Source organism: Nicotiana tomentosiformis, chromosome 4 (assembly GCF_000390325.3).
Source record: "Nicotiana tomentosiformis chromosome 4, ASM39032v3, whole genome shotgun sequence".
Lineage (NCBI taxonomy): Eukaryota > Viridiplantae > Streptophyta > Magnoliopsida > Solanales > Solanaceae > Nicotiana > Nicotiana tomentosiformis.
In genome coordinates, this window is record NC_090815.1 from 77,692,265 (window position 1) to 77,705,581 (window position 13,317).

General features: G+C 39.5%; 1 protein-coding gene across 1 annotated transcript; it reads left to right on the forward strand.

The window, feature by feature from the left end:
* Positions 1-12,498: 12,498 nt before the first annotated feature.
* On the forward strand, positions 12,499-13,269 carry LOC138909987 (uncharacterized). The gene is made up of 2 exons (XM_070201205.1): positions 12,499-12,669; positions 12,955-13,269. Exons 1-2 carry the CDS (start codon positions 12,499-12,501, stop codon positions 13,267-13,269), a joined length of 486 nt encoding a protein of 161 aa, XP_070057306.1.
* The last annotated feature ends 48 nt before the right edge of the window (positions 13,270-13,317 follow it).

Sequence of the window (13,317 nt, forward strand, 5' to 3'; positions counted from 1 at the left end):
CACAAACAAAATTTGGCTTTGCTATATTTTAAATCATACTTATATTTATTGTCATTATTTTCTGCTTTACTCTTTATTGGCACTCACTAATTGTTTTTCTTTTTTTTTTCTCTTGCATGAACGCTAGGCTCATGGAGTTCATGATATACTGAGGCCCATGTTTGAGGAACTAGGATATCTTCCCCGTCGTCCGCTTGAAGTCTGTTGCTGCTTGGATTTGGTTGGGCCTGACTAATTGTCAGCCCAACACAAGAGTCGAGTCCTTCCCCCCTTTCTTTAAATTCTCGCAATTAATAGCCTATTTATGTATATGCTACTATGGAAATAACGTGATATTATGTCTTTCTTTGCTTTGTTGTGATTGCTTAGGAAAGACCTTAGGGAGTTTAAATTTAGTAAAGGTAAAAGATAATCTTGATTGAGAAGGTTACTCGCTTTAATAGGCTTAACAATTTCTGAAATCTGAACTAATTGTCTATCAATCAATTTTCTTTCATTTACCTACTCTTCTCTAACGAGTTTTTGTTTGTTTAGGCATCTACAGAATTTGAATGGATTATGCAGCAACAACATTTTTTAGAAAAAGGTTTTTCTAACAGATCACTTATGCAAACTCGACACCTAATTATTTTTTATAAAAGAGGCAATTGTGCAATACAAAGCTCGACTTGGATTTTACAAAGAGATAAATAAACAGCCTTTGGAAAACCTTTTGATTCATACCCAAACAACTTTCAAATAAACATAGAAGGAATATTTTCTGAGGCATATAAAGTGTTAACATAGACCCATGTTTTAAATAAACCCTTTTTTGCAAACCTCACCACATACTTTTGAAACAAATACTATCATTTCTCAAAAGTTATAAATCTTTTTCTCGAAATAAATGAGATTCGATAGGTATAAAAATGTTTACTCACTTAGTCAAGACTTTCATATAAACCCATTTAGTAACTTTAATTATTAATTGACTAGAATATGAACAATTCTCTCCTCACATCTAGCCTAAGTATAAGGGGAACTACTTTATGTAGATTTTAAGGGATGCGTAACACCTTCCCCTTAGAATAACTAGAACCCTTACCCGAATTCTCATTGGTTTAGTGCACCAATAGGATAATGATGTTTGCAGACTTATAGGTACCCTCGTATACCTTAAATATTTGGTGGCGATTCTTCTTTTATAAACTTTAGGGAAACCATAAGTTGTATTTTATTTTAACCTATGCAAAATAGGGTGCAACAACATGGTGACTCTGCTTAGGATTTTACACTTAGGTTCTGACCTTAGAAGACTTAGGTTAGATTTTTAAACTTGGGGGGATGTTTGTTTATCAACTTCATTATATGTTTACATGTCTTCATAATTTGCAAATATATGTTTACTTGCTTTATTCCTTATATTATTACCGATTCAACATAATTATTTGTTACTGTTATATACGCTATTATCACATTTTCCTATCGAGTCTTGGTCATACACAATCACACACGAATCACGTGAGGGTTGTCTTTTCACCCCTCTGAACCTTTTTTTCAAAACTCTCTAGTTTCAGATAACGACATTGTGAGGTCAACTGACCTGTCGTCTTGCAGTTATTCAGTCCAACTCCAAAATTTAGAAAACACTCTACTCTTAGTAAATATCGGTCATGCTGCATACACCTTAGGGGAGCCGATCCTTGGCATTGACTCACAAGTAGGAAAGCCTCCATAATGTCAATGGGTCATGCACCTAAGGACATGCCTTCTGTATAATGACAAATCATTCTAGATAAGACACCAAGGATTCAGAGAAAAATATATACCTAGCCTTTTCTCCCCTTTTTAGAAAGAAATCAACCACTACATCCCATAAATTAGCATGGTCACGGGAGCACCCCACAAGCTCAAACAATGGTAGAGAAATATCCGACGAGAACATAGAGACTGAATTAGGACACATCTTGGAGCACTGACCATGTTGATGATTGCCCAGGATAATAGAGTGCTTACTAGGTTATTAATAGAATTATGGGATCCAGTCAAGGCAATTTTCAAGTTTGTTGAGTGTGAGCTGACACCAACACTCGAGGAAGTTACCAATTTTACTAAGTTGCCATTTGCCAGATGAAAGCCCATACTATCGGTCACCATGCCGGGTCATAGGTTTCTCTATCCATTGGGATTGAAGAGCAACAAGAACCTAAGGAACGTCGAAGACGGGTGGATAAGCCTAGACCAGTTGTTTGATAGATTTGGGCATCGGAAGAGCTACGAGCTATATCTTGAGGAGATTCAGTGTGATAAGGAAATGTGGGAGAGCCTTCGGCTCCTGACCTTCGCTTTGTCATTGTTAGGACTTTTGGTTTTTCCACAATGGAAGGGATAGATCAACATCAATAAACTACCGCTGATCTTGGCCACATTACGAGGGAATTTGTGAGTCACTCTTATCCCGATGTTGTTGGCAGAGATGTTCAGGGCACTATCGGCATGTTCGAGGGAGTATGATTTCTTTAAGGGCAGCAACCTACTGTTGCAAATATGTGCTACAAAGAATTTCTTTCAAAGAGAGGCGACCATTGATTACTTCATCGACACTAGCAGTATGATCCGCAGTCATGAAGAAAGAATGAGGCACTGGGGAACACCACATGGTTAAGAAGAATGGTGGGAACTTCTGACCTACCTAACTAGAGAATTCGTCAACTGAAAGCTTTCCAGGCTAAGCGGCAGAGCAATCTAAGGGGGGCGGAGAAATATTTCATTGAGCTGATGGGTTTGAAAGGGATTCATCCATATGCACCACTGAGTTTCTTGAGTTAGTTTGGCTTAGTTCAAGACATACCCCTTTGGTCCCGAATGGCTTTGTATGAGTACGACTACAATGGTCCAATCCCAATTCTGAGAGTAAGACGGCTTCAAAATGAGTGGAGTGACTTGATCACAATGGGTATGGGACAAAATGCATGGTTTACGCCCGAGTACTTTGCGTGGACTACTGAAGAAGATCAGCTGCCAAGCCCATTCGAGAAGGGTTAGCTGGGTTGGAAGACTCGAGAGCAGCTTTGTAGGTATTCCACGAGATCCTGTCTTACTATGTTGTCACCTCTACCATGCACCAACAGGTAGTCCCAGGATCGGTTGATCATATGCTATTGCCGCCTGATGATGATAACCAGATAGTGGAGTAGATTCAAATTGAGTCGAAAGAAGAACCATTAGAGGATCCGAAAGATGAGCCATAGTATAATCATGATGATGTCGAGGAGGAATTCGAGGAAGATCTTGAAGAAGATCCAGTGGAGGAGATTCTGTGGATGACTATTGAGTTGTTAGTTGATTTCCATTCTATACCTTTAAAATTCCTTAAGGGCAACCCTCCAAGCCCATGAAACTTTTGTAAACCCCGGAAGGATCACATTGTTGCATTTGGCAATTATTCCTTATCTTTTGTATCAGTAATGCAAAAACCTTGAAATCCTTGTAATCCGTGTTATTTCGTATTAATGAAAACCATATTCGCTCGGGATCCGAATTTGTCAAATATGGATAATTTGTGGAGCGCTTGCGATGTAGGCCTACCTCCGGCAAAGAGTGGTCCCTGAATATTTTTAGGAATGTGCTTGCTCAAATATGAAAATTAACTACCCCATGTGATTATATATGTAATTCCCTGAGCTAACGTCTACTTTTTTTTGTTTTCTTGCTTTATCCCTTCATTTATTTATCCCTCAATGAAGAGGTTGATTTGTGTTGATATCTAAACTGGCCGAGCCACCGTATAACCTGAGGTCCAAAGGGAAGATGACTATCGCAGATAACCAGGCTAGAAATGCTCTGGTAGTAACTGACAACCCAGGGGGTTCATGGGGAAGGGACAAAACTCGGAATGATGAACATTTCGCTCAGATGGAGCAAGAAATGGAGTTGTTAATAAAGAAGGTACATCAGATCAGGGAATTGGCACATCTTTCCATGACGATGCTTCCACAACCACCCTATTTTTCAACACTAGATTTAATCCCCGACCACTTTTCTTCATCAACCCAACAACCTACCAATACTCCAACTACAACCACTTGTACAACAAACCCCACCATAACCTAGGTCATACCGCCAGTTACCCCCGCAAATCCACCAAACCCTCCCATACACACACCTTATGCTCCCAACTACTTTCCAGTCCCACAAATCCACCAACCACAATCAATCTGGTCCAAACTCCTCCTCATGAAAATGTCACTTTCATAAATACACACATGCAGTATATACTTATGGTACACACCGTTACCCATGAGTGATTTGTTCCACCCATACATACGGCAATAGAACCCACTTTCGCGACGCCTGTCATGGTTAGGATGCCTTTTGAGATCGATCAATATGCTGAAATAGAGAGGGAAGCAAAATCCAAGGAAGATGAGTTTCTATCCAAATGAATAATTTGCAAGTTGCTCGAGGGGACAAGAGCTTGGATTACAAGGACTTGTGTATACATTAGATGTTGATATGCCAGCAGGATACAAGCCTCCAAAATTTGATATCTTTGATGGTACGGGCGATCCCCACACCCACTTCAGAGCATATTATGACAAGTTAGTAGGAGTAGGAAGATACGAGAAGTTGAGGATGAATCTATTCATAAGAAGTTTGAATGGTGAAGCACTCATTTGGTACACTAGACATAACCCCAAAAATTGGAGGGAGTGGCAAGACATGGCTGATGATTTTATGAACCGTTTCAGGTTTAATATTGAGATTACACTGGATAGATTTGCTTTGGTGAACACAAAAAAGAAGCCCTCGGAGTCATTTCAAGAGTATGCTCATCGCTGGAGATCTGAAGTAACAAGAGCACAACCCTTGTTGGATGACAACGAGCTAACCAAATATTTCATTCGTGCCCAGGAGGAAATCTACTTTGCGAAAATGATGGGGATAATGGGCCAGAAGTTCCCGAGCTAGTCAAAATGGGATATCTCTTGGAACAAGGTATTAATTCTAGGATGTTACGTTATATGGCTACGCTACAGGATACTAGCAAGGCTATACAGTCTGATTCCATCGGCAGCAAAAAGAAGAAGAAAGAAGAAGTGATGACAATTGTCCCTTATTATCAACCAAGTCCTCCTTGTCGAGTCACCCCTACCCCGCAAACACTCATAATCCAAATCATCCCACTTATACCCCAATCTACAACACACAGCCATATTACAATACCCAACCACACTACAATCCACCCATGTGATGACCCGATCGATCGTTTGAGCTCTAGTGTTCCGTTCGGTGGTTTGAAAATTTGTGTAGCTTTATATGATATATTATGACTTGATTATATGATTGGTTTTAGTTTTCAAGTAGTTTGGGATTGATTTGGAAGAATGACTCTCAATTTGGAAGCTTTAAGTTGGAAGAGTTGACCAAGGTTTGACTTTTAGGTAAACGGACTTAGAATCTAGTTTTTATGGTTTTGATAGGTTTTTATAATGATTTTGGACTTGTACATATGTTCGGATTTGGTTTTGGGGGTTCCTAGAAGGATTCAACACTACTTGTCGAAAGTTGGCAATTTGAAGAACTTAAAAGTTTATAAGTTTGACCAAGAGTTGCCTTTGATATTATTGGACTCCAATTGGTGTTCTGAGACTTTGGATAGGTCTATATAGTTTAATTAAACTTTTGTGAAAAATGTGGAAGTAATCCGAAGTGTTTAAGTGTGATTCAAACACTTTTTTGAAATAATGAAGATTTAACAATTTAAGAGAAATTCTATTCGGTTTGAGCATCGATTCTTTGTTGTGATGTTCCCATGGGTGTTTTGAGGCTTAGGATAAGTTTGGGTAATTTATTTTTACTTGTTGGTATGGTTGGATAGGGTCCCGAGTGGCTCAGGTTTATTTTAGACTATTGGTTGAGAAACTAGTTATGTTAAGGATTTAGAGTTTGACCGTAGTCAATATCGGGTCAAGATGACCTCTTTTTTGTGTTTTAAGTGCGTAAACAGGTTTGTAGCATATTTTATGATTGAAATGCATATATGGTTTGTGTCTGGGAGGTTGCGAATGAGTTTTGGGTGCTAAAACGAAGAGTGTTTTGTTGCTGATTTTCTGGTGTAAAATATTTACGAAAACGTAATTTTTATCCCTTAAATTTTTAGACTTCCCTTAAAACTTCAAATCATATGTCCCTTATTTTAAGGCTAAATTGGGTGATTCAAAAGGCTATCTTTGGTGGAATCTCGTAAGGATTTTGTTGGGCTTATCAAATATGAGTTTTGGGTTTATCTATGATCTGGTTCGAGCTATAACAGCTGTTGCGTTATTTTACTTGTTCCGAAATTTAGTCATTTTTTCTCACATGGTTTTGGAGCTCGGATTTGGACGATTTTGGAGGCGATTTTCACCACATGGATTGGGATAAGTATTTTTACTCGATTTTTATTATATTTGATGAATCTATCTTCATTTTGGAATTTTATTGAAGATTTCAAAAGAGAAATTTGGGGGGGGGGGGGGGTTATCTAACCTTTCCTAAAGTTAAATTTTGAGTTTTGAACATCGATTCAGAATCAGAATTGAGTGAAACTAGTATGGTTAGACTCATAATTAAATGAGTTGTCAGAATTTATGAATTTTGTCGGGTTTCAAGATGCGGGCCCGGGTTGACTCTTTGGTTGACTTTGAGTATTTGATTAAAGATTAGACCTTTATCGTTTGGGTATACTTCCAATAGAATTATTTGATGATTTTGAATTGCTTTTGGCTAGTTTTGAGCTATTTGGAGGTCGATTTGTATGGGATAGTGCTTGTAGCGTACCGATTTGGCTTGTTCGAGGTAAGTGACTTGCCTAACTTTGTTGGGGGAATTTTTCATACTAATTGATATTGTTTGCTACATGCAGGATAAGAGTAAAAGCACGAAGGGTGATGCCGCACCATTGTTTGTAAATTATCGTGTGCTCATGGCACGAAGGGTGTTTTCGTGCAGGCGAGGACGAGAGACATACATTATATTGTGATATCTTTTCCTTGTTATACATTTATGTCTTTATCTTGAGTTGTTACCGTTGCACCTATATTTTCTATGTGACTTGTCGTTGTTGTTCTGTCTTTGTCCTCTTCCTAAATTGTTATGGTATTACCCATACCTTCTATTTGTTTAGCTTATAAAGATCATGATTTCCTTCATGTTTGTTATATCTACATCTTAGCCTTCTACCATGTTAGTTACTGAAATTTATGTTCTTCCATCTTAATTGCTATCATTACTTCTATGCATCCCACCTAGTCTATTACCATTATCCATATGTACTGCCTTATTCGTTATTGCTACTTGTGTAAGTCCCACTTTGTCGTTACAGTTATTGGCATTTCTTTCACATGGTTGGTACTGTTATACATATATTTGGTGAGAATGAGATAAATGCACGAAGGGTGTTGTCGTGCTATTTGAATTGATATTTTGAGTACAATTCCGACGCTATGAAAGTTCTAGATTTACTACCTTAGGTTTGATGGTCATCGTGATAAGGAAATGTTTGGTGGTGATATTGAGGAATATTGACCGTAATTTCTTCTAATGATTCTTTTACTGCTTCGCATAATTGTTCTTGTAGTATTCTCTGTTATATTTTAGTATTGTTTCTATTGCAATTCTACTGTATAAGTTATATCAGTGAGTATCTTTTAACTAAAAAGCCTCGTCACTACTTCACTGAGGTTAGACAAGATATTTACTGAGTACATGGGGTCGGTTGTGCTCATACTACACTTCTGCACCTTGGGTGCAAATTTTGGAGTTGGAGTTGTTGTGTATGGTGGGAGCTGGTATCGAAGATGTATCTACGTTCCAGTTATAGCTGCCACTTGCCCTTACTAGCTTTAGATTTTGCAAATCTATTTAAGTATATTTCAAACAGATGATGTATTTATTTCGTACTAGCTTTTGTAAATTCTAAGTCTTAGAAGCTCATGACTTGTACTACTATTCCTTGGGTTGTTGTATAAAAGTTCAGTTATTTCATCATTTATTTCTCATTAATCTCATTTGTATTATGTTGACTGTTAGTTGGCTTACCTAGCGGGTTGGGTTAGGTGCCATCACGACTAGTTGAATTTTGGGTTGTGACAACCTCGAGCCAATATACATCCAAACCCACCACGACTATACGCCCCTGTTCAAACCACTACCCATCAAAATAGCCCTGGCTATACTCCTAGGCCACGTCCCAACTTCGAAGCACAAAACCCCAAAACTTCAGCCCAATTTTCGAACCTTTAGCCAAATTATTTGAGAGGCTGAGAAAAATTGGGTTATTATTCCCGGTTGAAGGAAGAATCCCAAACCAACCCACCAAGTATTTCGATGCAAGAAAGCGTTGTGCCTATAATTCAAATGTTCTAGGCTATGACACTGAGGATTGCTATGGTTCGAAGAATGAGATCGAAATGATGATTAAAAACGGATCTATCCAATGCACCCCCAGTCCCAGAGGAGGACTATGATCTAAAGAGGACTATCATTACTATTGGGAATGCTGAAGCAGCATGGACAACCCCTCGGGCAGCCCTGTTAACCACTGTACAACTAAAACCCACCAGTAATAGTCCAGACATATCAACCACAGCCACCACAACTGTCAAAGGGGATTGGAATGATGAGCACAAGGCAGTTCTGTGGACCTATCAGTCAAAAGGAAAGGGAAAACGATAGAAATTGATGTTGCTCATGGGATGACCTAATCTGAGAGATGCTACACTCCTGAAGAATTGAATCGAGGAAATTAGAACAGAGAACAGAACCAAAAAAGGAATTTAACTAACACAGAGGCAGCAGAGTTTTGGAGAAAGATGTCGGTTAAGGAATACTACATAGAAGAACATATGAGAAAGACCCCTGCCCATATATCAATCATGGATTTGTTAATGAGTTCCGACAGTCACAGAGACGCTCTGGTAAAGGTGTTAAGTGGAGTGAGCTTGCCAGGCAATACCACCAACGAGGCACTGGCAGCAACTATTGGGAAGATGGTGGAGGCAAAAAAATCTTTTCAGAGGGACGAACTTCTTGTGGAAGGAGTAGATCACAACTAAGCTTTACACATCACTGTCAAGTGTGGAGACAAGGTCATATCTCGGGTAGTGGTCGATTAGGGATCTAGAGTAAATATTTGCCCGTTCTCCACTCTGCAAGAATTAGGCATCCATATAAGAGAGGTAAAATAGAACCCCGTGATGGTAAGGGCTTTTGCCGTGTCACATAAATAAGTTATCGGAGAAATCTATCTAGTTTTGCAAGTTGGACCCGTTGATTTTCCAGTGTTATTCCAGGTGATGGATACCTCATCGTCTTACAACTTGCTATTGAGAAGGCCATGGATACAAATGGCTAGGGAATTTCCTTCCACTATCCATCAATGGATGAAGTTCGAATGGGATTGTCATGAAATTATGATACACGTGGTCTGGAGTCAATCATCTTATTTAGAACATGAGATTTCTTTTATAGGGGGACTAGATGGGGTCGCTTTTCATGCGGTCGATATCATGCAAGCAATGTAAATGGAAAAGGATGAACGGTACCACAACATGCAGTCATCATATGGGTCAGGAATGGCGATTTGAGAAATGAAGAAATACGGGTACATGCAGGATTCGGGTTGGGAGTCCGATCAGATAAGATAACTGAGCCAATCTAACCGGGCTGGGGTACCACTAGCTTAGGATACCAACCTAATATTGGAGGGGTTCACAACAGTAATCTGGGGAGAATGTTTTCGTGCTAGAGTATGTTATGGGCCCGGTCATAGCTTACCACAAGAAGAAGAGATCATCGACGGAATCGGAAGGTTATTCGTGGAAATGATTGAAGAATGATGCGGCAAATCCAACATCAAGACACCGACCATTAGAAATGCTAAACCAGGAGAGACTTTGTGGAACTGGACAACCAGTCCATCTCTGTTTTGTCGGGAGTCTTGGTAGTGTAGAATTGTAAAATTGAGGCTTGAATCATGTCGATGACTCTTTGAATGCTGAGATGTTTCTTTCAATGAAATAAAGTATTATTTTCCTAAAAATCATTGCAAACTTGTCTTTATTTTTATTTATAACCAACTTTTCTTATCAGTGATCAAATTAATAAAAAATTATGTTCCACGATTATAACATGTAACAAAATCCTCAAGCAAAACGATTCGAACTACGAAGAATATGATGAGAGTATGATGCCCGAGAATCTACCGCAGGAGATTGAACCGCTAGAAAGCCATAAGAAGCACAACCTCGAAGAAAATAAGGTTATCAATCTGGGAAATGAAGAAGATGTGAAGGAGACTCGAATCAGCATCCACCTAGAGGAAAGAATTGTTAGAGCTACTCCAATAGTACATTGACGTATTCGCCTAGTCATATAACGATATTCCAGGACTGAGTACTAACATTGTCTCACATCGACTGCCCACCAATCCTGCCAAACAGCCAGTCAAACAGAAACCTAGGATATTCAAGCCTTATTTGAGTCTGAGAATCAAAGAAGATGTTACCAAGCAGATAGAGGCGAATGTGGTAAGGGTCACGAATTACCCTACTTGGTTGGACAATATAGTGTCGGTGCCTAAGAAGGACGGAAAGATTAGGATATGTTTGGAATTACCGAGATCTCAACAAAGCTAGTCCCAAGGATGAATTTCCTCTACCCAATATCCATATCCTCATTGACAACTATGCAAAGCATGATTTACAATCGTTTGTGGATTGTTTTACTAGATATCACTAGATTTTTATACACAAAGAAGATGCATAGAAGACAACATTCACCATGCCATGGGGAGTTTACTGTTACAGGGTCATGCCATTTGGCTTCAAGATTGTCAGTGCCACCTACATGAGGGCCATGATGACCCTTTTTCATGACTTGATCCATAAAGAGATTGAAGTATACGTGGATGATATCATCATCAAGTCACGGAAGAGTACAGATCAATTGACATAAGGAAGTTCTTCGAACGGTTGCGAAGGTATAATTTGCAGTTGAATCCTACAAAGTGTGCGTTCGGAGTTCCTGCGGGAACATTGTTGGGATTTATTTGCAGCAGGAAGGGGATAGAGTTAGATCCTTCGAAGATCAAGGCTATTCAGGATGTGCCTCCTCCCAAAAGCAAGAAGGACGTAATGAGCTTTTTTGCGAGATTGAATTACATCAATCGATTCATAGCCCAGTCAAAAGTGATTTGCAAACCAGTTTTCAAGCTATTGAAGAAGGATACCACCATAAAATGGATAGAAGAATGTCAAAAGGCTTTCGACATAATCAAGGAGTACTTGTCTAGCCCGCCCATGGTGGTTCCTCCTGAACTTGGGAAGCCATTGATATTATATTTATCTGTTCTGGATAATGCATTTGGATGCGTGTTAGGACAAAATGACGAGACCGAAAAGATGGAACAAGCTATTTATTACCTGGATCGCCAAGAAGTTGAGACATTACCTGTCAGAATATACTACATATTTGATATCCAGACTCGACCCGCTCAAGTACATCTTCCAAAAAGCAATGCCTACGGGAAAGTTAGCAAACTGGTAAATCCTTTTCAGCGAATTCGACATCGTCTACGTGACGCAAAATTCTATTAAGGGACAGGCATTGGCTGATCATCTCGCAAAAAACCCGATAGACAAAAACTATGAGCCACTTACCACATATTTCCCAGATGAAGAAGTGTTATTCGCAGGGGAAGACATTTTGGAGTCTTACCCCGGGTGAAGAATGTTCTTCGATAGACCTGCAAATTTCAAAGGAGTATGAATCGGGGCAGTCTTAGTCTACGAATCAGGACCACATTATCCGATTTTAGCAAAGATAAGGTTCTCCTGTATAAATAATATTTAGGAGCATGAAGCGTGTATCCTTGGGATCAGGATGGCAGTCGATTCGAATATCAAGGAACTGTTGGTCATAAGAGATTCTGATTTGCTGATCCACCAAGTCCAAGGAGTGTGGACCACCAAGAACGTCAAAATCCTTCCATACTTGCATTATATAAAGGAATACTGCAATAAGTTCACCAATATCGAGTTCAAACATGTTCCTAGAATCCAGAATGAGTTTGTTGATGCTCTTGCAACGTTGTCATCCATGATTCAACACCGGGACAAGAATTTCATCAACTCTATCGAAGTAGATATCCGGGACCAGAATGCGCACTACATTCACGTAGATGAAGAGAAGATGGCAAACCATGGTATCATGACAACAAGATATTTCTTGAGGCAAGAGAATACTAGAGAGTGCTACTACTGGTCAGAAATGAGAATTAAGAAGACTGGCAAACCATTTTTTCCTTAACGGGGAAGTCTATACCAGAGGCCCCCAGACTCGGGTCTGTTAAGTTGTGTAGATGCTGCCGAAGCAACAAGATTATCGGAAGAAATACATCCAGGGTCGTGCGAGCCTCACATGAACACTTTCACTTTGGCCAGGAAGATCCTGAGGGCAAGATACTTTTGGATGACCATGGAAAGGGACAATTATCGCTACGTGGAGAAATGCCATCAATGCCAGATTAACAGGGATTTCATCAGGGTCATGCCAAATGAGTTAAATATAATGGGTTCTCCTTGGTTGTTCGCTTCTTGGGGCATGGATCTAATTGGACCCATAGAACCGGCTGCATCAAATGGGAATGTTTCATCCTGGTGGCCATTAATTATTTCACCAAGTAGGTCAAAGCTTCTACATACAAGGTCGTTACAATGAAGGTGATGGCAGATTTCGTCCGCAACAACATAGTCTGCTGATTCAGAATCCCAAAGTCAATCATAACTAATAATGCAGTCAATCTCAATAGCAATCTCATGAGGGGAATTTTTGACGTTCAAAATTGTCCATCATAATTCCTCAACATACAAGCCGCAGTTGAATAGAGCGGTTGAAGAATCTAACAAAAACATTAAGAGGATCTTGTGAAAGGTAGTAGACAATCACATGCAATGGCACAAGAAACTATCATTTGCCCTACTTGGTTACCGCACTACAATGAAGACATCTACCGGGAAAACGCCATACATGCTGGTACATGGTACTGAAGCTGTAATACCCACAAGGTTTAAGATACCATCTTTAATAATCATCCAGGAAGCCAAGTTGGATAACACAGAAAGGATACGCGTGAGGCAGCAACAACTTATGCTCATCGATGAGAAGAGGATGGATGTAGTTTGTCATGGTCAGCTGTATCAAAATAGGATGGCCAATGCATTCAACACGAAAGTGAAACCTCAGTAGTTCATGCTAGGGCAACTGGTCTGGAAGAAGATATTTCCCCATCAAGAG

What these genes read in the sequence shown, in the direction of transcription:
- LOC138909987 (XM_070201205.1), top strand. Translation starts at nt 12,499, where the DNA reads ATGGAAAGGGACAATTATCGCTACGTGGAGAAATGCCATCAATGCCAG. An exon ending in CGGCTGCATCAAATGGGAAT is followed by an intron (nt 12,670 to 12,954) that starts GTTTCATCCTGG and finishes ATCTTGTGAAAG; the next exon opens with GTAGTAGACAATCACATGCA.